General features: G+C 40.0%; 1 protein-coding gene across 5 annotated transcripts in view; it reads right to left on the bottom strand.

Annotated features, from left to right (window-relative positions):
• tead3a (TEA domain family member 3 a) overlaps window positions 1–25077 on the bottom strand; it is a 67818-nt gene that overhangs the window by 16081 nt on the left and 26660 nt on the right. For 2 of the 5 annotated variants that reach the window (XM_067446879.1, XM_067446881.1), the window contains exons 2-4: window positions 24497–24747; window positions 4386–4450; window positions 433–495 (exon numbers count right to left, since the gene is read on the bottom strand). In XM_067446879.1, coding sequence (XP_067302980.1) covers window positions 433–495; window positions 4386–4450; window positions 24497–24620 — 252 coding nt within the window. In that variant the 5' untranslated portion in view covers window positions 24621–24747. Of the gene's footprint in view, window positions 1–251; window positions 315–432; window positions 496–4385; window positions 4451–24496; window positions 24748–25077 lie in introns of all 5 variants that reach the window. The other 3 variants (XM_067446880.1, XM_067446883.1, XM_067446878.1) reach the window with 2 other exon arrangements.

Below are 25077 nucleotides of genomic sequence, written 5' to 3'. Positions count from 1 at the left end.
CTAGAAAGTGATGCAATACCCAGTCGGCCACCAGAGGGCAACACTACTTTGCAAACATGTTGCTCAATTCCATCACAATGCATTTGTTTCAATGAAAGCCTGTAAACAATGAATGCCAAACATCACAAGTCATTATAACAGTAAGGATGTGTTACAGATAGGAAAGGTTGATGACTTAAAGAAAAGCCAAGGCCCTCTGAACACAGCACAGGTCAAGAGCAGAGCAGAGCAGACTGCAGTGAGGCGCATACCTTCAGCTTAGACTGAATCTCGCGAGATTTTCTCCGCGCGAGAACCTGCAGATGGCTAGACACCTGCAGGAAGGAAGTCAGAGGAGGGAGAAAGGAAGGTAGAGAAAAAAAAGAAAAGGGAAGAGAGACATTGAACAGCGAGTGAGTTAAAAGAAGCCACTAGGTGGCGACATAGCCATACCTTAATGCCTGCTTGATATTCCCGCATTTTCTTCCTGGCTAACACCTGTATGTGACTAGACACCTGAGGCAAAACAGGGCCACACACATTTGATATCAACCAACAAATATATTATATATCTTAATTATATCTTAACAACAAATCTGTCAAAAACAACTAAATAACAAATGAACCTTATGCTATACTTTTTAGAACAGCAATGCATTGAATCATCAGTAATCACAACACTCATTAGAGGAAATAAATGTTTTATACAGAACCCTAGTGCTCTTGACTCAACACTTTGTGCCTAAAAAGTTCTATATAAAGGAGAAATGTCTTGTTAACACATGGAATTATTATTATTCAATCATTAATTTTTAATAAATATGACAAATGTGATAAAGTACTTACAATTTAATTACAATTAAGAGCTACATTATTGTGTTAAAACTAAATCCATCAAATTATCACAATATGGGAACCCTTTTTTCTTATTACACATGCACTCAAATTCAATGTAAAAACTGTAAAAGCACACTGGAATTCACACGCATCTTCAGTGAACATTAAGCCCCGCCTTCTTTTATCTGATTGGCCATCCTTTTGACACTGACGAGCGCTGTTAGACTGCTCAGGCACGCCAGCCATGAAATTTGAATTTTTAAGCTGTCTGTCATTCTAAAACAAACAGAGCAGTGCACAATGGAGAGTAGCATTAAGAAATGTCAAATATTGACAATTTGGCCATTTCTAATTCGAATGCCTATGGTGGTTACGGCCCTGTATGGCATGTCCTGATTTTTCTAGAAGCGTTAATGGGTCAACATATTTTGTGGATCCAGAAACAACATTACTGTCCAAAAATGTAGTCCAAACCCTATCCTTATCCCCAAGTGACAAACTGCAATTCATCGACTGGCCACTAGAGAAGGGAGCAGAATCTCATTGAGCCCCATGTTAAAATGCCCAACTTTACAGCAGAACATGTTTACAGCCTGGTACAAATTGTGGGTTTGGTCTATACAGCTAATTTTGCCCTTCGTGACAACAACTTTTTTTTTTTACAATCTATGGTACTGATGAATGCAGAAACGCAGAGGATAGAGCAAAACAAAAACGAATTTACATTTTTAAAGAAAAATGGTAGAGGATTTCGATATAAGTGAAGGGGGGCATGAGTATGTTGGCCAGCACCATCCGCGAGAGGCGTTAAAGTCTGCGATGCTTCTATAAATGGAGTCAGGAGTTACACTTTAGCCATAAGTTTAATTGCATACCTTTTTCCGCCGGTAGTTAGTTATTTTAGTCTATTTAAGTTTCAAATATAGATATTTTCCTTAACGCGCCATATCGCTTCAGCACTTTTATGGACTTCATAAACAATTCACTGCCATTATACTGCTTAAATTAGCCAGGACTTTTTTAATATAACTTTTTATTTATTTTATTCGTCTGAAAGAAGAATGTCATATACACATAGGATGGCTTGAAGGTGAGTAAATCATGGGCTAATACAATTTTTTGGGTGAACTAACCCTTTCAGTTTCTATATGTATGGCATATTGAAGTTGCACTATGTAGTTTTTCCAGCTCTGCGCTTAAATAACTAAATAGTATTTGCCAAATGTTTAAATTTACCTCACGAGTCATACTAATGTGGCGATGTCAATTTTTCATGTTGCGATTAATTGCTGAAGCTTTTATCACGGTATACAATATTATCACGATATTGAAATAAGTTGAAAAAAAAGTGTTGTCATTGCATAACAGCTTTAAGAACTATTTTTGTAATAGCAAAAATAATAATGTTTAAATAAAATAATACAATGCACCACAATATATACAGCTCTGGAAAAAAATTAAGAGAAATCAACGTTAAGGCCATGTCCACACTAATACGTTTTCATTTGAAAACATATATTTTTCTCTCCATTTTGTTCTTCCGTCCACACTGAGACAGCGTTTTAAGTCAATGAAAACGTATCGTTTTGAAAACGCTCTCCAAAGCGGATACATTTGAAAACGCCGTCTTCACGTCGTAGTTTGAACTATGAAAACGGAGGCTTTAGCCATGTGATGCAGTCATGTGACCAATTCAGCCAAGATGGTGAACGACATTGTACAGCAGTTGTTTTGTATGCTTTCTGTTTTGAAAGCCTTGTTAAATATTAATGTCAGTTTGTACGCACTGTTAAAAAACTAGTGCCTCTTCTCGACATTGCCGCAAAATTTCAAAGAGTTAAATAAACGAGTAGCGGAAATGACGCAAGTCGAAGCGTCTTGGATTTGCTCATGCGCAGTACGGCGATGTAAGCGTTTTCAGACGTTTCAGTGCAGATGAACACTTTTTGGAAAACGATTGAAAATGATAGTGTGGACTAGAGGATGGATACCCGACCCGAGCCCGACGGTACCCGACGGGTCGGACCGGGTTCGGACAGATATTTAGAAATGACGTCAGCACGAAAACTGCTTATTATGCAAGTAGCCAATGGGTCTGTTTAACTTGATGCAATGGTTTGTTTTTGTGATTAAAATACATGCATAATATTACCCTAACATCCGTCTTCCTGTATGCGGAAATTTGTTTATGCCGCCGTGACAACAACGCGCAACACGTGCGTGCATATTGCCCGCGGCATTCTTGTCATTCCAGTGAGCGCAACTTCAGCGCTGCTGGCAGGAGGACAGCCTTGAAGCCGTCCACAGTTGATGCAATTCTTTTTCTGCATAAAACTTCGATTACCCTAAACTTTGATGGATAGATTATGTAAATAGATCCCATGTTGCAGTTTAGGAAACAAACAGTTTGAGAAAATTGGTAAGATGACTTTCATTTCAATAAGCATTTCAATTGTGTTACGTTAATGTTTTGTTCTGTTAGCTTGGGCCATTTTTAGCAGACCTTTGTTCATTTAATTTCAGTTGGCTATTTGATTGGGCTCTGTGTAACGTTTGATGCCCCGTGTGCGCGCTGATGCGCTCGTCTGTAAACATTTCAGAATGCCTTCCTACAGCTGCTTAATAAAAGCGGGCTTTCCACACAAACAAACGTGCGTGTCATTAGTATATGAGGGAAAAAAATTGATTTTAACTGTCGGGCTCGGGTCGGGCTCGGACATAAATATTTGAATGCCTGTCGGGCTCGGGGCGGGTTCGGTTACTGCTCTGTCGGACGTGGGTCGGGCTCGGACAGAAAAATGCGGCCCGATCTGCACTCTAGTGTGGACGCGGAGCGTTTTTAGACGAAAACTCAGTTTTTAAATTTATCCGGATTAGTGTAGACGTAGCCTAAGTGGTCTCTTAATTCACTCTTAAGCATCAAACTCTTAGTTCATCAGCGCCCTCTGCTGTCACTGAGCAGCACTTCAGCAGCGCGTCTCCTTCACTCGTTCATGTGCTTCTCATTTACATCTGAGCGCGTCCCTTTGACGCAGAATACAGCGGTGTTGAGCATCTATACGGTTGATGTACCTTGAGTGCATTATAAAAAATGCAATAATTGTTAATAAATTATTATTTACAATATTTTGAAGTGCCCACGATAACAATATCGTGCATATTCATTATCGTGATATATCGCATTACCGAAAATGGGCACATGTCTACTAGTAATATATTAATCATGTGTGACAAACACACTGAGAAAAATGTATGTTTGCTTTTGTGCATTGCAGCATCCACACCAATAGGTGTCAGTATAGAGTTCAGTGTTATTTCAATCAGCTAAACAATCCTAGCAGAATTTGAATGCAGGAAATGTCAAATTTAAGTACTGTCATACACTAACAAGGTGCAGGGAGAAACTGTAGTTTAATCAAAAGAGAGATAGCATAGCTAGAATTAATAAATTCATCAATTACAATTAAGTATCATGATGTAATTAAACCAGAATATGGTCATAATAACCTTTGACTTGACTTGTTGTACCCATTCAAACAAGTGGCACTAGAAACATTAAATCACATTACCTGCTTCCGTGTGCGGGTTTTCCCTGTCCGCAGCTTTATGTACCTGGCTATCAACTCATTACGACCTGGAAAAGTATCAATAAGAAACACAACATTAGCAAACATGTAGTCAATATTAATAATGATGTAACTGAAACAGATATTATATGAACATTTATAACACAAGGTGCACTACCACTACAAGGTCACAAGTTTGATTCCCAGGGAAAACTGACATATGTACAGTAAGAAAATTATGGAATGCAAATCACTTTGGAAAATATATATTTTTCTTAACATATATGTTAACTAACACTTTTAAATAAAGCTGGTGGAAAACGAAGACTCCTATACACAGAAAAGCACATGGAATGCAGTAATGCCTCCACCAGCAATATCACAAGTAGGGTGTAAAGCCTCCTATGAGACCATTAGTTTATTAATAGACCATTGAAAGACAAGGCTTGTGACAGATGAGTCAGGTGACATGGGTGGTGACTTGGCAAAAAAAAAAAATAGGGCCAACATGTGTCAGGGCATTGACCAATCGAGCTGCTCCGAGTGGACAAATGTTTTCATACAAAGAGCTGTTTATTAAACGAGTACAATAATAAATCTGTTTGTGTAATGGCGTTAATATAATGATATGGGGAAAGGGACAGGAAACAAGGACGATGTGGGAGGAGATAAATTGAGGTTAAGAGATAGAGGACTTCATCACAGTTTATAAAGGGTTGACCTTGTGAACAGCTGTGCAAAGTTTCAACTGTGAATCCAAACCCCCCTCCCACTGGCATCCCACTGACTGACAGCCGGACCGCCTGGACCCAACACAGGAAACCCTGCTCCCTAACCGCAAGCCATATAACACCAGGGACTCTATACAAGCATGTCACCAGCAAACAACATGTTTGGACATTGTGAATGTGCAAACAAATGGAGAGATCTGTGATGAGTCAACCCAAATATAAATTAAGTACCCTGTTCCTCTTCGTGGAACAGAATATATTGAAATTCAGGAAAAAGATGCACTCTTTGTGGTGGTAGACTGATATACATTAGCAAGGCACATTGATAGACCAACTATTCACCACTAGTGGCGCCAAACACAAATCACAAGATGTTTCAAACAATCCCTCCTCTTTTCATTGATCATTTCTAAAGGTTGGTTGAGCCATTGGTTGAGCTAATGTTGTTCGTTGGGGCCAAGGTGGGTCTCTATGTCATTTACGGGGATTTCACACTGGCAGTTTAGTTCAAAACAGAGCACTGTTCGCATGAAGAATTGGTAATGAGCGCACCGGGTACCGAACTCGACACTACCTGTAGAAGGTTCTCTGAGTTTGGTTGCACTGTGAAAACAAATCAGACACTTGTTCAGGAAGTCAAACTGGCCAATGACAACGGTGATGACTTACCAAAGATATGAGCGAGAGTAAGCACGCAGTGTAATCAGCCATGCAGAGTAAGTGCAATCAAATCAGCAATCTCAAAGTCAGCTTTCTCCCCAAAGTAGTCCGTTTGAAAGCAGCAGAAAGCCGCCCGGAAGTGGACGGATTTTGGCGTGTTTGCAATGACAGGAACTACGAATGATTTTACTTCTAGGAACTCCTTTTGGGGGAACTAATTTAGCTCCTGATTCAGAGTAGGGTTTAACCATAGACAGTAAAAGAAATGGACAGAGCGATCCCAACGGCGGAAAATGAGGTCAATCAGAGTCACTCACTTCCTGATGGCTGAGCGAACTGCGCAGGCTCAGACTGAGCTTGAGGACGTAGATGTGACGTGAGCCTCCTGTCTGACAGCTGTAGGTCTTCTAGTAGTTGTGGAAAGTGAAATCTGAATCACGTTGTTTAAATATTTTCTCCCGTTGCTTTTGGCTCACTATCGGCTTCTCCCCATTCTTCTCCCTTGACTTTATCAGACTTTATGTCTCCACGTCCCCCCGACTGTCTCATAGACAGTAAAAGATTGCTTCTGAGCGTCTCCTCAGGTCTATGCGGTAATTTCTCAACTGTGCGACAGAGTCGCGTTGGTTATGACACAATAGTTAGCCTATTTTTACAAAAACAGCTTCTACAGGGCGATAGTGTAAGATACAAGGTAATGGAGACTTTTATGCACTGTCGTGTTTCTTTAGAAATAAACAATGGACAAATGGAGTCTTTAAATGCCTCAGATGTAAAGTTATTCACTGTCAAAGTGACGCAAAAATGAATGGGAGTCAATGGGATGCTGACAGCAGGTGATGGCTTGGTTAGCAATGGCCGCCCCTATGGGTGGAACACTTTCCGAGTGCTAGATTACCCCCTTAGGTTTAACCCAGTACAATATGAACTAACCTACCAGGTACGTAAGTGTACACTGATTGGCCGAACACACGTAAAACAGCAGCACCCTTCCATTTAAAAAAAAAAGCTGTCTACACACACAGACTATGCCTATATATTTACTCCAGAAATGAACTCTAGGGACATTGAAAACAGTGATATGGACCTTTCGACCTACAAAGTAACTTTGAGGGGACCAAGAGAAACTTGATTAGCCTATGTATTTCCTCTCAGGAAACACTATACTTTTTCTCCGTCTACTTTCTTTGTATAAAAGTTCTATCTAAAAAGACAGTAATGTTAAACAGTAAACAGCAAACTGTGTGCTCAGGCTCTGGCCTTCTCAGCACCGTCAAAATAAATGCCCTCCATGCTGCTAAAATAAAAGTCACAACAACAAGCATGGCTTACATCCCTTCAGAGATCCTACTGGCGGTGCGAATGTAACCAGGAAAATGGCCAAAGGGGGATATTTAGTTGGTGGATAGTTCCTATAACGAAGTTCCTAGAACTACCTGGTGTCCAACTAAATGTACTTGTGTAAAAACCCTATTAGTGCAGAAATTACACACATTATGCAGATACCAGAAGCTCTCTACATATCAGCCTTGAATATTTAAGTACCAATACAGGTTGTTCAGTTGTTCTTTGAAAGTTTGAATGGCGTAAGTGCTTGATGCCAAGATGATACGACGAGAGATGTCCAGTGTTTTGTCTCGCCAACCAGAACAAATTAGAGCCTCTTCAGTTTAATTTAATTATACACTTCTGATGAAATGACAACACAAGCGAATGTCAAAGAGGATTAACCAGTCAGACAGCCGGAGTAAGAAAGAATCATCCAGACAGTGATAGAGAGAACATGTGTAAAAGAGAAGGCAAACATCTTGAGTTCCAGACACACTGAGGAGACTCCGATAGAGAGAAAGACTATGGCTCATACTCAGCAACCTTGAACTCATGAGCCACGGCCAAAAGCTTTCAAAGGGCACCTAACTACCCCCCAGGCCACAAATAGCGTGTTTACAACCCTAAATGAAATGCTGCACTTCCTGGGAGGCTTGGAGAGGAAAAAAGACAGATAAGACTGGGAGTGTGTAGAAGGGAGTGAGGAAGAAGTCAGCAGATAGACAAAAATAAGAGATGAAAAGAAGGACACGACGAGAGAGGAACAGAAATAGATTTCAGATGTAAATCAGAAACAGATGTCATGTACATGCATCTAAGAAGGTCGCTCGATAAGTTCATTCATATTTACAAGAAGTCCTTTACCAAAGTGACTTACAGTGTACTTATTATATCCGAAGAAACAATCACATTGGAGAAACTAGAGTCTCATTCCTGCAGGTGTCATGATGTGGACATGAGGGTAATACTCATGGGGTGCTGTTTTGTGAGACTCAGCCTTGTAACTTGCTGTCTTAAGGGTTTTGAGGCCTTAAATTCTTTAATTAGATTACTGGATTATTGGAGTACATTTTACAATCTTGCTACTTCAAAATGTCACGTGTTACCCAATTTCTTTGTAATTATTTGCGAGTGAAAGTTGTTACTACACCATTTTTTTTCCAGTGTGAGGTAGGAGTTGCCTCCTACTTTTGGAGCGGTGGCCTAGGGATTAAAACACTTAAAAGTACTTCAGACACATTCAGGCTTCATGGTCATTTGGGAAATTCAGGTATGAATCCAGCCTACATTGGGTCTCTATCTCTTTCCCCTAAATGCATAAATGTTTCACCAATCATTATTACATATTCTGGTCTATGGTGACCCGCATCTATATCTAACACAGTTAGATCTCTAACTGTCACAAAAATATAATCTCTCCTGATATTAGAGTAACAGTTACAGAAGAATAAAATAATGCATATTTTGTGACCTTTTGTAGCTTGTGAGGGTTTAGTTTGAGCAGATGTTTTATCCCATCATCATCCTCACTGTCCTCATCAGAGCTCATTTCAGTTCATTCAGCATCTGCCTCATATTCACCATCTCAAACATATTCTCAAAACTATCATCTTCAACATCTTCAGAATCAATATTCAGCTTCTTCAGCAGATCCACCATCAGTGACAGTGACAGTAATATTTGACTGCGTTCAGTTCTCGCTCTACAGAATAAATTTTATTTATATTTTTAGAGAGAAGAGGATACAGAGGATAGGACTAGATGGAGGCAGATGATTCACTGGGGCGACCCCTGAAGGGAACAGCCGAAAGAAAAAGAAGTTACATTGTTAATTAACTGAAGAATACTAGAAGGTTGGTGTCTAACTTTTAATAAAAAAGAATGAGGAGGAAATGTCCCACTAAAGACCCAAGGTATGCATTAAGGGTTAACTTCGGACCCAAAAAATAAGAATTTTCTTCAAAGTCTACCAAGCCATATTTACAGACAAGCTCATCTAACACTTCAACAAGGACCATTTACAAACCAACTACCTTCAAGTAACTCTTTTAGTTTCATTAAGAGATTAAACTGACTTCCTGCCTCTTTGATAACATTTTTAAGGCTGACCGTTCCACTGACAAAGTGCTGAGTATAAAAAGATATAAACTTCCACTTCATATCAATGTCTGCATAAATACTCCCGCAGAAATGACTGAGGTTGAGCCAAAGGAAAATGCTGATTTGCTCCCAGATTCCTCTAAAGTGTGTCCAGGAAACGCAGGAGTGAAATCAAACCTGCTTCGCACACATTTATCCACCCCACAAAATCTCCCTTTAATGGCTCTGGCCTATCTTCCTTTCCTGAAATCCGAAAGGACAACTTGCACTCCAGCTGGGATAAGTATGTGAGACAGATAACCATGGCGAGTGAATGGTGTTTGCATATATGTTTTTGTGCCTTATTGTCAAGCATGTGAAGGTAAACCCATGGTCTGGTCATCAAATGTGTCAGTCATCTAACTGCAAGACTTTTTAGATTTGTCCTTGCGGTCACTTGGCAAGAAGCCTGTAGAAAGAAGTCAGTGAGGATAATGATTAGCACCTTACCTCTTCTGTTTTCCATCTCTTTCAAAGATGATTTTCACCTTGACAGGTTGCTCTCAAAGTTCACCCTGGTTAACCCTCCGTCCCACCAGATGTGCATGTTTATTGACGAAAACCACCTGCGTTTTAATAACTCTCCCACAACCCAGCTGTTATTTTTGTCCATCTGTAAAAGACTGGAAACTGCCAATCCGAGGAAAAACCAAACCGATTTCCAATCAAAAACAGGTGCTATGCCATTCAAATTACACTCTCACAGAGCTGTTGCCAGTCTATTGCATCTTATACATTTGTAGTTATCAATGCCATAATAAAATGACCCTTGCCATGATTAATTTATTCCACAACTGAAAGTGTGCAATAATAGTGGTGACTGAGATCAAGTAAGCAGTGTTCAGCTGCTCGTATAATCTTAACATGGCAGCCTCCATGAGGGGTGAGTCACCCTACACAACATAAAATATATTTTTCAAGGCCATGTCTGGATACTTCATCTTATGTGAGTGTGCATGCTACCAATAAATGTAAAATGCATATGGAGTTACTTCAGAAATGTCACATATTTACCCTCTTGGAAGAGGTTAAAACAAAAGCTTGGATTACTTAATACAGAAAGTTCTTGAGGTGATTTCTTGAGATTTAGGGAAATACTTTCAATCGCAAGCTCACTCGGTACCAGAAGAAAATACTTAAGTTCAGTAAATAGTGATAAGCAATATGACGTAGATAGGCGTTTACATGCACACGCAGATAGATATTTCAGGAAGATCCTGTCTGAACCACTGGAAATCCTGCAGAACATGTTTTGACTTGTTCTGAAACAGATACGGACACACACCTAAATTGTCAAAACATGCAAGTTGTAGCAGGAGGAAACTGGACAGTTGGTCCATCTCCACCGCACCGAGAGAGATTAAAAGGTCGAAAGCATTTTCAAAAGATACCATCTCACAGTATCACTTCAGGCTAACACTCGTCTAAAGTGGAGAACACAGTTCCTAGATCATTAAGTTTCTCTTCCTGAAATGAAGCCATTCAAATGCTTTAAAACACAGAAGGAGTGTGTCCACACTAGGGCTGGACAATAATTCAATATCAATATATATCGCGATATTTTTTTTTTCAATAACGGTGATATGATTTTTAAACACATTTCCGATATTTCGATATACATTACAGCATTCCTCACTGTAATCACTCACATTCCTCAGGGCGCAGCCATCAGAAAGAGCAGAACACGATTGGCTTCTTGCGTGATGACGTACAACACGGACACGCAGCCAGTGCTCAGCAGTAGTAGGCTGATAGATCCAACCATAGACAGTAAAACGCGGCAAGTTTTTTGCCAACGCGGCAAGTTTTAGCTACAAAAAGAGTTTCCCTGACCGCAACACAAATGTGACTGAACGAGCTTCCACAAGTAGGCTAAGGAGAAAGAAATAGTTGATAAGAGAAGAAAGACTAACTTTCTTTAGCGGCGTGGAAGTGGTTCGTCTATCTAAAGCACTATTTGCACGGGATTAGTATTATCTAGGGACCTCTGTGATTTAGAAATGACTCCCCACATCTGAGTTTTGCGTGGCGCATTCGCACGGGATAAGCAAAGCCTGTGATTTTACTCGAATTTACTGACTTCTCCCGGATATGATGTCAAGACTTCGTTATAGATATAGCTGTATGAAATCATAAACAGGCATCGATATCGTTTTGATTATTTTACAGTAGTCTAATAAATAAATATAATTTCGTTCAGTTAGCGAACAGACGCATGAATTTAGCTCAGACCAGCGGCAGGAATTAGATTTCATTTATCACGAGTGAGAAGCTGACAATATACGGCGGAAGATTCAGTTTCAAAAATGTAAAAGCGCCTATTTAAACAAGCTTGTCATTGTACTGTACTGTTCTGTTCTGTTTTTCATTAAGAACAGTAGGCTATTGATGTTAATATTAAACACACCATTCAATCAGATTACTCTCAAATTGATACTCATTCTAAAGTGAAAGTATAATCCGTGTGGGCGCGGCGGCACTGGAATTCATAACGGTGCGCATTATGAATGCAGACTTTATTCTTCGTGAAAGATAAAGATAGAAATGTTCACAGGAAGAAAAAAAGCTTGCAAAAATGATATACAATCCGCCTAATCCTGACCAAATCACAGAGATTCGCACGGGACTATTATCACAGGACCTCGGTGTTTGGCGAAATATGGTAGGTAGTTTGCGGGGCAATTTTTACTTTACAAATTACAGACATGGCCGATTCGCACGGGATTAAGATCACAGAAATTCTCTGCAATTATTACAAATCACCAGAGGTCCCCAGATAATACTAGTGTGCTGCAAAATGTGCCGGAGAGGTGCCGACTAGGGTTATAACAATACATCGACATAGATGCATCAATCTAATGTCTAAAAATACGATGCCAAGCGTTAAAAATAATCCACGTAGACTATTTATGTAAGAGGCAAGTGGCACATTTGTTTTAATTCTTTCCACATTTGCACACAATGTCATGTAGCCTATTAACACCAATGCGTTCATTCTCGTTTAAATTACCTTTCAAAGCTTGTGAAAGACGGTCAGACATGGCTTCACGAAAATGTATCATTTGCTCGTGTTTAAAGCCTTGCAAAAAGCAGCGTGCACTCATCTCAAACAGAGCACAAATAGGCCACTGAATTGAGTTCTTTTATTTATTTTTTGTGCATCAGTAGATAAAGGTCTATAGTTTAGCATAAAAGGAGAATATAGCGCTATGAATCGTTCTTCAATGAAATTTAAAACTTAAAAGAAAATGCTCAATAAACTGCGTCTGCGAAGTGAGAGTCTTGTTTATTTGATGGTGATTTCACATTTATTGTTCGTATAAAGGCTAAATACAAATAAAAGGTGAACATTAATTTATTTGTACCGTTTTTATTTCTAAAATATTATATAGTTTTATAGGAGGAGGTTTCATAGACTTGGCAAATTAATTTTTCAGAAGTTTGTAGGTACAGACATCCTTTGTGGCAGTTCTTGGTGGTTTTTCTAAAGCTTTTATTTAGTTCATATCGATATCGAAATTATATCGTATCGACCAAAATTAAGAAATATATCGTGATATAAATTTTGGCCATATCGTCCAGCCCTAGTCCACACCCTGATTTTTGACAACCCTGAGGAGCAAACCTCCCCCTACTGACCCTTCAGTTCTCAACCTCTGCTCCTCCCCAGTTCACTGTAGTCTGTCCCGTTACGGTCAGTCCTTGCTTTCCTTTAACTTTTTGCCTCTTTTATCAGTTTTGGACAATTAGGTCACACTTAACTCTTTACCCGCCAGAGATTTATTTTTAAGTTGCCAGCCAACACAAGCATTTTTGATCAGATTTATAAAAAATTAGTCGTATAAATTGGTTGTATAAATACGTAAACAGTCAATATCAAAAGAAATAACAGACCCTCTGCTTTAAAAAAAAAATCCCAATCAGCTGAGAAAATTCACATTTTTGTCAAAGATGTCAGAGCGAAGATCAAAACATAGATGGAGTTTAAAATGGAAGGACCTAAACCATTGATCACCATTGAATCTGCTATGCGAGTTGCTGTTGTGACGTCACAATGTTGCATTGTGGTCTATGGATCTGCCTGAAGTAGACATACGAGTAGACTCACTCCCTCAGGGGAGCGTCTGTCCAAATAAACTTCCCTTGTCCACTTGACAAAGTTGAACGCACTTCAAAATGGTGTCAGGGATTCCTCAGGGAAGTGCGAGTGTATGTCTAAAAGTGGGGTAAATGATGCCCTGGGGCTGAAGCCCTAGGCCACCATTTAAGGCCATTTATTTGTAGTGGTGTCCCAAACCATAGTGGACATTAGTGTACTTATTCAATCCCACAATGTACTGCAATAACGAGTGTACAACTGATGTAACGTTTACTTGTAGTAACAGTTGCTAAATGGTTGTAAAAGGGTTCTTTGTGATAGAGTTTAGGGATCTTTTTTCCCGCCTTTTTGTTTTTCAAATCTGTAACTGTCGAAGTTACCTCATTACTGATTTGTTTGCCGCCACGCTATTCAATTACACATACACTCAACACACTCTGGACAGGTAAATAATTTCTCTCTTAAAATATCTCTATAAATTTTTACTTTACTTTAAAATATTTTAACTGGTTTCCTTCCAATAATGTCTTTTTCTCTTTAATGGAACATCCAAGTGTGAGAAGCTCTATTCAGGTCTATACAGGTTAAGGATACTCGTATTCTCTTCTCCACAACGTAAGTAACAAAGATACGGAATTTATGACCCATATTGTTTGATTTTTTTGTTTTTTATTATTACTTTATGCCTAAACATACTGCGTCACAAAAAATCATTAGGCCTATAGCTATCTCATGACTTTATATCACTTCTCCCCCTTTTTAATTTTGCTAATTTTGGCCTTTATAAACAATTGTTTTTACATTATCAAATGCACAAACAAACTGTAAGTAAACTCAATTGCGTATTTCAGATGTTGTCATGTGCCATAACATCTGCAGAGAGAAGCTGCTACTTAGAATACACACATAATGAAGGACGTAAAGACATCACAGTACTGTCGAAATATTTCACAGGAACTTGGTCTATATCATGATCAATGCCAATTTATATTTATTAATGTATTCATATTAATGTGTTTATAAATAAGAGTCGCGGTCAAAGCTGATTTGAAAGGCCGCCGTTCGCCAGTGTCTGTGTTTACTAGAAGCACGCAAACGCAACTTGGCCGTCGTTATGTTAAGCCCTGCCCACCGACTCTACACATAATGTGATTGGCCCGACCCGAGTTTGGCATTTACAGCTCAGAAGGGTATTGAGAGTTGCTAGACGACACTCGCGGGCAGATTAGATTTGCTGCCGCTAGGGTGCGTCTAGATTTCTAGGCTACTAAGGTCTAAAACTTAAAAAAAAAAAAAGGTGTTCTTTATAGCACCAGAAGGGTTCTGCTGTTGTTACAAGCCAAAGAACCCTAATTTGTTACCATTTTTCTTAAGAGTGTGTGAGCACCACAGCACAATATTCACTAACGGATGCCCCATGGTCCAGACATTTGCACCCATCTCTTGCAAATTAGCTCATTCATCTCATCTGCAGTTCTCTCCAGAAGATCCATCCCATCTGGGAAGCTTGTGCAACTGAGATGATGTCATGCGCCCTCTCTGAGAAGGTCCTAATTCAAAACTTCATGTGAAAACACAACCATAACGATCAACAAGTTCAGTAATAAGCTACTAACATAAAAGGAGGCATAATGATAAACAGAGCCACAAATTAGCCTAATTCAGAAAAGACCTTGAGATCATTTGCTGAGCGTTAGCAGTGATATTTTATTTCTCTAACCCAATAGCTTTGGCACATTGGCAATAAACTAAAACGATTGCAGGTTGAGACTTTAAAAAAGCAACCTGGCAAGACATCACAGGTGCAGGATGACAAATCAAGCTCATTATAGCAGCCGGACACTGGAAGGGAACATCAGATTGTTTAACCAGTCTTCCCACGGTGCAATGAGAGTGAACTTTATTAGAAGAGCTGCTTTTTGTTAGAAGACAGCAGGAGTTTTGCATTGAGTAGTGAAGCTTTGAGGAACATTAACGGATGCTAAATGCTAGGCACCAGGACAAAATAAAACTCGATCCTTCAGGTTCCACAGCATACAGAGACAGGTTTATATCCGAAATATAGTGAGCTGCTTACATTGATTGCATTTTAAGGCATGAATGATGAGATGAAAATAAAATGTAACTAGCTTTGACATTTTTTCACTTGGATATAGTACGTCACAACAGAAAAGAAAAGACTGTTGCGACTTCCATTTCATGCCAACTTTAAAGGTAGGGTAGGCAATTTTTTATAAACACTTTTTGTTATACTGAATGTCTCTTAACATCCTGATAGCAATCAAAAATAGAAGTGGTCTAAATTAGGGGTGTCACCGACTAAGGATTTACACATTCGAATCAGAATTTTTTAATCTCTTTATGGTCGACCGATAGTCGAATCATCTATGTGTGTGTAAACCATAGACTGGAAAAAAATAAACGGTATAAACAGGTTGGGAAAGGCAGGACACTAGTCAGCAGAAGGCTAGTACTATTTTTATTTTACTTTCCACACGACACACAGCCACCACTTTTAATAAAGTGATCAAAACTAGGCTAACGTTACACTACACAATCGTAAATGAACCGTTCTCTCATAACATTTAAAAGCCGCGATAGAAACACAGAACATCACACAAATATATAAAATAACATTTTGATAAATAAACCTAAAAAAATACCTGCCTAGAGAGGAAAAGAACACTTTGAGTGTGATTATATGCACGTTCTTAAGCCGATTGTGCCTAAAGGGGGTCACACACCAGACTGAAGCTCAGCGCTGTCTCAGGTAGGCTCTCACACCGGACTGAAGCTCAGCGCTGTGTCTCAGGTAGGCTCTCACACCGGACTGAAGCTCAGAGCCGTGTCTCAGGTAGGCTCTCACACCGGACTGAAGCTCAGAGCCATGTCTCAGGTAGGCTCTCACACCGGACTGAAGCTCAGCGCTGCATCTCAGGTAGGCTATCTCACACCGGACTGAAGCTCAGAGCCGTGTCTCAGGTAGGCTCTCACACCGGACTGAAGCTCAGAGCCGTGTCTCAGGTAGGCTATCTCACACCGGACTGAAGCTCAGCGCTGCATCTCAGGTAGGCTATCTCACACCGGACTGAAGCTCAGAGCCGTGTCTCAGGTAGGCTCTCACACCGGACTGAAGCTCAGAGCCGTGTCTCAGGTAGGCTCTCACACCGGACTGAAGCTCAGCGCCGTGTCTCAGGTAGGCTATCTCACACCGGACTGAAGCTCAGAGCCATGTCTCAGGTAGGCTCTCACACCGGACTGAAGCTCAGAGCCGTGTCTCAGGTAGGCTATCTCACACCGGACTGAAGCTCAGCGCCGCATCTCAGGTAGGCTATCTCACACCGGACTGAAGCTCAGAGCCGTGTCTCAGGTAGGCTCTCACACCGGACTGAAGCTCAGCGCCGTGTCTCAGGTAGGCTCTCACACCGGACTGAAGCTCAGAGCCGTGTCTCAGGTAGGCTCTCACACCGGACTGAAGCTCAGCGCCGTGTCTCAGGTAGGCTCTCACACCGGACTGAAGCTCAGAGCCGTGTCTCAGGTAGGCTCTCACACCGGACTGAAGCTCAGCGCCGTGTCTCAGGTAGGCTATCTCACACCGGACTGAAGCTCAGCACCGCATCTCAGGTAGGCTATCTCACACCGGACTGAAGCTCAGCGCCGTGTCTCAGGTAGGCTCTCATACCGGACTGAAGCTCAGCGCCGTGTCTCAGGTAGGCTCTCACACCGGACTGAAGCTCAGAGCCGTGTCTCAGGTAGGCTCTCACACCGGACTGAAGCTCAGCGCCGTGTCTCAGGTAGGCTATCTCACACCGGACTGAAGCTCAGCGCCGCATCTCAGGTAGGCTATCTCACACCGGACTGAAGCTCAGCGCCGTGTCTCAGGTAGGCTCTCACACCGGACTGAAGCTCAGAGCCGTGTCTCAGGTAGGCTATCTCACACCGGACTGAAGCTCAGCGCCGCATCTCAGGTAGGCTATCTCACACCGGACTGAAGCTCAGCGCCGTGTCTCAGGTAGGCTCTCATACCGGACTGAAGCTCAGAGCCGTGTCTCAGGTAGGCTCTCACACCGGACTGAAGCTCAGAGCCGTGTCTCAGGTAGGCTCTCACACCGGACTGAAGCTCAGAGCCGTGTCTCAGGTAGGCTCTCACACCGGACTGAAGCTCAGCGCCGTGTCTCAGGTAGGCTCTCACACCGGACTGAAGCTCAGAGCCGTGTCTCAGGTAGGCTCTCACACCGGACTGAAGCTCAGAGCCGTGTCTCAGGTAGGCTCTCACACCGGACTGAAGCTCAGAGCCGTGTCTCAGGTAGGCTCTCACACCGGACTGAAGCTCAGAGCCGTGTCTCAGGTAGGCTCTCACACCGGACTGAAGCTCAGCGCTGTCTCAGGTAGGCTCTCACACCGGACTGAAGCTCAGCGCTGTCTCAGGTAGGCTCTCACACCGGACTGAAGCTCAGCGCTGTCTCAGGTAGGCTCTCACACCAGGCAGACGTGAACATTATATACGCGCAAGCTCAATTTTGAATCGACTTCTGACAGAAGAGCTGCACGATGAGTGTATCTTGTAGCACAGGGTGAAATCAGTATGTACATTCACGATTTGAGGGAAATATACATTTAATCGCCGCGGATAGGCGTCGGTGTATATGTGTTCGAATTTTAAAGGCGTGCCGCGTCCGGTGCGAAGCTCAGTGCCCTTAAAGGGACGATCGCTCAGTGCCCCGCGACACATCTTTATAACACTAATATTGAGCACCCCCATATTGCCAAAATGGTATGATCCTCGTTTCATAACACGCGCGAAGATTCGACCATGAGATTAGTGGTCGAATCCGGTCCTGCATATCGATACATCGAATCTTCGACTATTAGGGGTCACCCCTAGTCTAAATATATATAAATAAATAAAAATTTGATATATCTTCTGCCAGTGTCAGGGAAAAAAAGTGACGTTCAATCAGTGATTTTGGTTTGAATATAATGAATACGATGTCTTACATGCCTGTCAACAAATGTTTTTGTGTTTGTATGTATTTAGCTGTTCACATCCTCATACTTGTATTTATGAATTTCAATATCAACAAGGGATCCTGACACAAATTTGAAAGCAGTGGCACCAGCGGCACTCATTTCTCCAGATGGCGGCACCAGCACCTGATTTGGCAGTGGGCGAAAAATCATCATTGATCATTTGTGGGGTGGATAATTGAAAACTGATAACTCATTAAGTTAATTTAATCATACAATTACTATTGTTTTGTTTTAATAAGTGCAGTTTCTATTAATATCACATGTTTGTTTATTGGAAATGTAACAGTGAAGCATATAAAATTAACTTTTATTAACGATAGTAATGTGCAAAACCCTCATTATAGGGGAAATTGAAATATACTCTTATTAAATGTACCATTTCTCTTTCATAGTATCACACTGAACTGACAGCATCAGTGACTATAGAAGCAGCACTCTTTACTTGTTTAAGTAAACATACTCAGTGGGATCAGACTACAGGTTATATGGTGAAATGGTCAGCATAGAATGTTTTCATCCTTAGGTTTACATTTATTCTATCTGGTGCAACTTTAGTCAAATGTCTATACTAGGGGTGCACCGATCCGATTTCGGCCGCGATACTGACGACAAAGCTGGATCAGGGATCGGAAAAATTAACAGATCCACAGGCATATCCAGGTGTTTTTTATGTTTTGTTTTTTTAATCGTAGCAGAACCCTATGTCATTCGTCAGCTTCACGTGTGTCGCATGCTAGAAGCAACATGGAGCGAGCCAGAGAGTCGGATGTGTAGAGATATTTTATGCTTGCCACGCCAACTAGTTCGTCTGTCGGCAATACCACCAATTTAACACCATGTAAAGGAGCATGCTGCACTCGCGCATCTTGAGGAGAAATCAAAAAAGTGCCGCTCACACATAGTAATTGCGGTAAACATTCATAATGTTATGTTTTTATCTTTATAACATGAAACAGTTAAACAACATCACACAACCAAATGTGCTGTTTTCCTGAATACCATCACGATTGAAAATGTCACTGATTTCCTATGACAGCTCCATAAACAATCATTAACATTAGTTACTTACATTTTAGATGCAATATTGAGTCTTTTTGTTCTATTTCAGCTGCGAAAATAGATCCAAACAAAGATTCCAAGCAATAAAGTTTCAAACAGCAGAACCATAACACGTCTCACGTGTTCTGAATGATTCAGTGGTTGAATCAAAGATTCAATAACCTGTTCGTAAACGACTGCCTCACTCTTAAAAGAATCAGTCGTTTGAATGAATCGTTTGAATTAATGACTCAATGACTCACTCATTAAGACTCACCTACTGCCACCTACTGGTGGTTTAGTTTCCTATATTTTTCAATATTTATTTTGTTTATTTAAAAATACAAATCACATAACATTATTTAATGCAGTAGTATTTTTCTGGGTAAATAATTTATTTGATTTGTAAAATCCCTATAGTGTCTTATTTTAATTTAATGTATAGATCAAATTTAAGAATATAATATGAAACCTGAAGCATAGCTTAAATTTAATAAGATTAGGGGAAAATGCCCTTTATAAAGGTAAAATATCACAAATATGCAGATTTAAAATATGTCAAAGCTGATTGAACACTGAGAATATTGCTTCAGAATAAGTTATATTTACAACACACACACACAAACTTTTTTCCGGACAAGCACAATTTTTTACTCGGACAAGTGAATGACCATTTTACTCATCCGAAGGAGAGACAGAAGCATGCTTAATGTCGAGCCCTAAATTATATTTTAGATTTGAATGCACAATTGTTTTTTAAATAAATAAGAATTCAACACTTTGCATACATCTGTTATTTTGTCTTATTATCTTTATTTAGAAAAGTCTGGTGCCTTTAGTCTCTTCAAGGAATGTATACAGTTTATTATTAATTTAACAATAATATCGGATCGGTTTCGGGTATCGACAGATACACAAAGCCAAGGCATCGGGACTGAAAAAGTCGGATCAGTGCACCCCTAGTCTATACCAAACTCTAAGTGCAGAAAAACACAATCCACAAAGTCACTAGGCCAGTGCCCTTCTGCCTGCATCAGATAGCCAGACTATTTTAGTGCTGTCTAGTCAAAGTATACATTGCGGCCAGTGAACTTGTGTGCACTGGGGGTGTAGATAGAGGGGGCATATCAGGAGACGCTGTTCGCTTTTGGAGATTGACATCAGGGTCCTGGCAGGAGTACCGTAACTGGCCCGGGATAGGGTTGTTTGTAAAGAGAGTGGAAGGGGATGATCTTGTCATAGGGAGAGAAGAGAGAGGGCCTAAGGGCCTCTGTTGGGTAACGTAAGCGCACACGCAGAGTGAACGAATCCTGACAGACCATGCTACCACAAAAGGACAAAATGCACGGCTGTTGAAACAAACCTTCCTCATCTGTTGCGAGGGGGATTAGAGCTTGTGTGACAGACGTGGGTGGAGTATTACAGCGGAGGACAAGGCCGCAGAGTTGTGGAATGTGTGTCCCCTTCAAGCCATGGAAAAAAAGAAAAGAATGTGGGCCGGTCTCCATAAGCCTTTTCTGCAGAGAGGGTCAAAGGTCAAAACACCCCAAAGCCAAATGAGCTCATTTGTGCGAGCATTCATATATTAACTCCTGACACGTACTACAGTCCGTTTTAGGGAATCAGGATTAGGGGTAAATCATAAAGCTTAAATTATCAATGTTACATAGTCTAATCCTGGCCCTTACTAATTATTGAGGATTCATGCTAATGATTTGGAATATCACAAACGTGGCAAAAGATGTGCGACATTTTCGCAGCCAAATGTGAAAATCGCATGAGTGCTAAATATTTACCCACACTGATTTTGCAAAGGGTTTCGATTTGGTTACACAAGTTTGTTGCGTTGACCAACTAAATGCTGAATGGTTTGAAAGTGACTTCATTCTACACTATTGACAATAAACAATGTCCTTTCTTGCGTGTGAAATTTTGCGACCACAGCTTTAGCGTACCTGCTAGTATAGACAGTATTAGTTTACTAGCTTTACACCAATAGTTCACTATTTACTTATTAAAAGTATCACTATTTCCACAAAAATATGAAGCAGCACAACTGTTTTCAACATTGATAATAATCAGAAATGTTTCTCGATCATCAAATCATCTTTAAAATGATTTCTGAAGCATCATGTGACACTGAAGACTGGAGTTATGATGCTGAAAATTCAACTTTGATTTTGAAATATGTAAAAAACGTGACCCCGGACCACTTAACCAGTTGAGATTGAAAGTGAAATGTATACATCATATGAATGCTGAATAAATACATTTTCCATTTATGAATGGTTTGTTAGGATATGACAAAGAAAATCACCTATAAAGTTGTCCAAATGAAGTCCTTAGCAATGCATATTACTACTAATAATGCATTTTTGATATACAACTCTAGGAAAAATGAAGAGACCACTTAACATTGTGAAGTCTCTTAATTTTTTTCCCCAGAGATGTTTTTACAGTAGGAAATTCACAAATATCTACATGGAATATGATCTTTACTTAAAGGTAGGGTAGGTACGAATTGGTTAAAAAACTTTTTGTCCAAATTTGTTTAAACTTTCTTTATATATCAATGCATAATTAAAATGTAAGTACTCTAAAAAAGAAAGTATAAAAATTGAGTGTCTGTAATTAATTCGGTAACGAGCTAGTTATATTTATAAGGCAGAGCTAAAAACGGGTAGCATCGATTTTCATGTAAGATTCATAACATACACTGTGTTTTGCATGTAAGAGTTTCCATGATGAAAGCATTGTTGATTAGCAGTAGCTAAAGCTAACTTAGCTCTAAAAAAAGTTCCTGGATGCGGTGTACTAGCTTTTACACATGCATTTTGTTATCTAAAGTTACATTTTGCGAAATTCAACACGACTGCGATCAACTTGAACTAAGCATATTGAGTATTTATCATCTCTACTAATGGCTAAGTGTATAATATTGTAACTTTATGCTAAGTAATGTTATGTTAGCTATATTAGGCAGCTTCATGTGCTAGTGATTCATGCTTCATGAAAACATAAACCAAAAAAATGTATAATCAAAATGAAAGATTTCCTGTCCAACAGAAATACAGCCAGCAATGAGTCGTTTTTCAGCCCCTCGAGGTCCCTCAGTTCTCACCATCGTTGGAAATCCACGCTGATATTTACTCGCGTGTGATTTCTTTGTTTATCCAAAGACTTCTTGTGCATTGCCTTTACATGTAGGCCTACTGTCTTCCTTTTTGTTGCATTGTTTGCCTTCGCTGACTACAAAACCGTGCATTTTGAATGCTTTTTCTCTTCCTAGAGGTGCGTGCATGTGTGGGCGGATCCTGTAGTGAAAGCGGTGGTCGCCATGGTAGCGAGAGAGAGTGACAGTAGCCCAAGCCAATCATTTGTTTCGTCCCGAAAGAAAATAATGAGCGGTGTTTAATGCAGATTAAAAAGTCTAGAGTTACTTGATTTTTATACTCTCCTTTTTAGAGTACTTACATTTTAATTATGTATTGAAATATAAAGAAAGTTTAAACAAATTAGGACAAAAGTGTTTTAGATCATTCCTACCTACCCTACCTTTAATTTCCTAATGATTTTTGGCAACAACAAAAAAAAAAAGAAAGAAAAAAAAGGATAATTTTGACTCATACAATCTATTGTTGGATTTTTCCACAAATATTCCTGTGCGACTTATGACTGGTTTTGTGGTCCAGGGTCACATATTTTAAAATGTAATATTTAAATATTTAAAGTTCTTTTAAAATGTAATATTTCACAATTTTACTGTTGATTATACTGTAAATTAAGGTAAAATATTTGGAACAAAAATTGCAGGAATTTATACAAATAAATAACAATTTGTCTGTTTACATGAAATGCAAATAGCCAGCCTTGTTGGTTTAGGATATTTACATTAACTCCGCCCACTGGAAATAACTGCAACAGACACTGAATTGTCAACAGTAGCAATAGTGTTGAGGTAAGGTCGGTGTGTGGCAGAAAGTTTTGATGCTAATCGAGTTCAAATCCACCTTTTGCCAAACTTGTTCTACTTCCTTTTCCCATTTATTTTCAATAAAAATGTTTGAAAAGGGGAAATAAAGTGTGTAAAGTGTTTAATAATAAATGGGGTAGGTGTAAAGAGGGCTTTGTCCTAATATAGTGACATTCATTTAATAATTTGAAAAAATATAATCATTTACACTCAATGTTATTATTGCATACTGTTTAATGTCCAACAACACTGAGGTGCATAACTACTATTTACACTTACAAAGTGTAAATGTGTATATTTACAAGTGTAAATTAATTAAGTGTAAATTACAAAGAAAATACTGCTATTTTTACATTTTACTTAGTGTAAATAGCCACTGCCTATAAATAATGGCTTAACGGCTACATTTTAGAACCTAGAACAACATATTGTAATTAAGAATAAGAGTTTTTGAACTGATAATGTTTAGTTTCTCCAACTCTAATTGGCCTGTAAACAGTTACAAAGTGACTTGCTTTTAAAAAAAAGCCGTGCTTGGTAGAAGCCAGACACATCTCTGTAGATATGCAGTCATTTATACACTATGAAACCCAAACAAACATGAATCCTCTCCTTTAAAGCCTTCTTAATAGTTGATGAGACTGAAATGGGTCAGCTCTGTTTATTGTCATGTCTGAATCATACCGCCAGTAATGGTTATGATAAAGAGAAAATATCACACTTGAGTCAGGAGGCTGACTCAGGCTTTACTGAGAATGCTGACTTTAATGGGAGACACAGCATTCCTGTCAGTGGCTCCCATGTGGGAACAGGAAAATCAGGAGGTGGGGAGTGTCATAAGTTCACCCTCTGATTCACTTCAATAAAACTCCCACAACATGACTTGACTCTGTTTGTCCTTACCTTGTTTCGCTACATTTTTTTCCTCAACAATTGCACTGCTGCAATAAATAGCTGATCCGTTTTAGGCATTCGAGAAAGCAACTTCTAGGAATCCGTCTCATGACTTCTATCTACTCTCTCAAGTTTCAAATGCTTTGCCGGCAAAGTCTTTTCTGAGCACAAAGCAAGCAAGCAACTCTTGCTGGGGGGTTTTCAGCTCTGAAAGACTCACCGTACATCTTTCCTTCGTCTGAAAGGATGATCTTTCTTCGGCCACAGGGTGGATAAATGGCCAGGGCCTCCTGAAAACTTTGCTCGATGTCAGGGCTCCAGACTCCCTCCGCATCCCCGTCCATTCCGGCCTTGTCCAAGCCATCCACTCCATCCTCCTGCCCCTCCTCCGGGCTCTCATTGGCGCTCCACTCGTTGGCTGCAATGGTGGCGGCTCCACCTGGGCCCCTACGTGAGCCCTCACACCCAGGACTAGGAGAGAGATAGGTGTCAGTAAAACAGGTCACAATCAAAGGAACAGTTCACCCAAAAGATATATATATATATATATATATATATACATTTTTTTTTTTTTTGCAGAATCTTAAAGGAACACTCCACCGTTTTTAGAAATAGGGCTTATTTGCCTTCTTTCCTACATTAGGAAATGTGGGCAAATGCATTTTTGTTTTAGTTTGGCAGGGTCGCCGCTAGCTTAGCTTAGCATAATGAATGGAACCCTATGTTGCCAGCTAGCATGTCCCGAGTAAAAGTGATCCAAAAAAAACACTCACCTAATTATTTTTTGTGGCCTGCGTTTTC

Source organism: Pseudorasbora parva, chromosome 6 (assembly GCF_024679245.1).
Source record: "Pseudorasbora parva isolate DD20220531a chromosome 6, ASM2467924v1, whole genome shotgun sequence".
Taxonomy (NCBI): Eukaryota; Metazoa; Chordata; class Actinopteri; order Cypriniformes; family Gobionidae; genus Pseudorasbora; species Pseudorasbora parva.
Note: the sequence above shows the minus strand (reverse complement) of the source record. Positions and strands in the feature narration are given on the sequence as shown.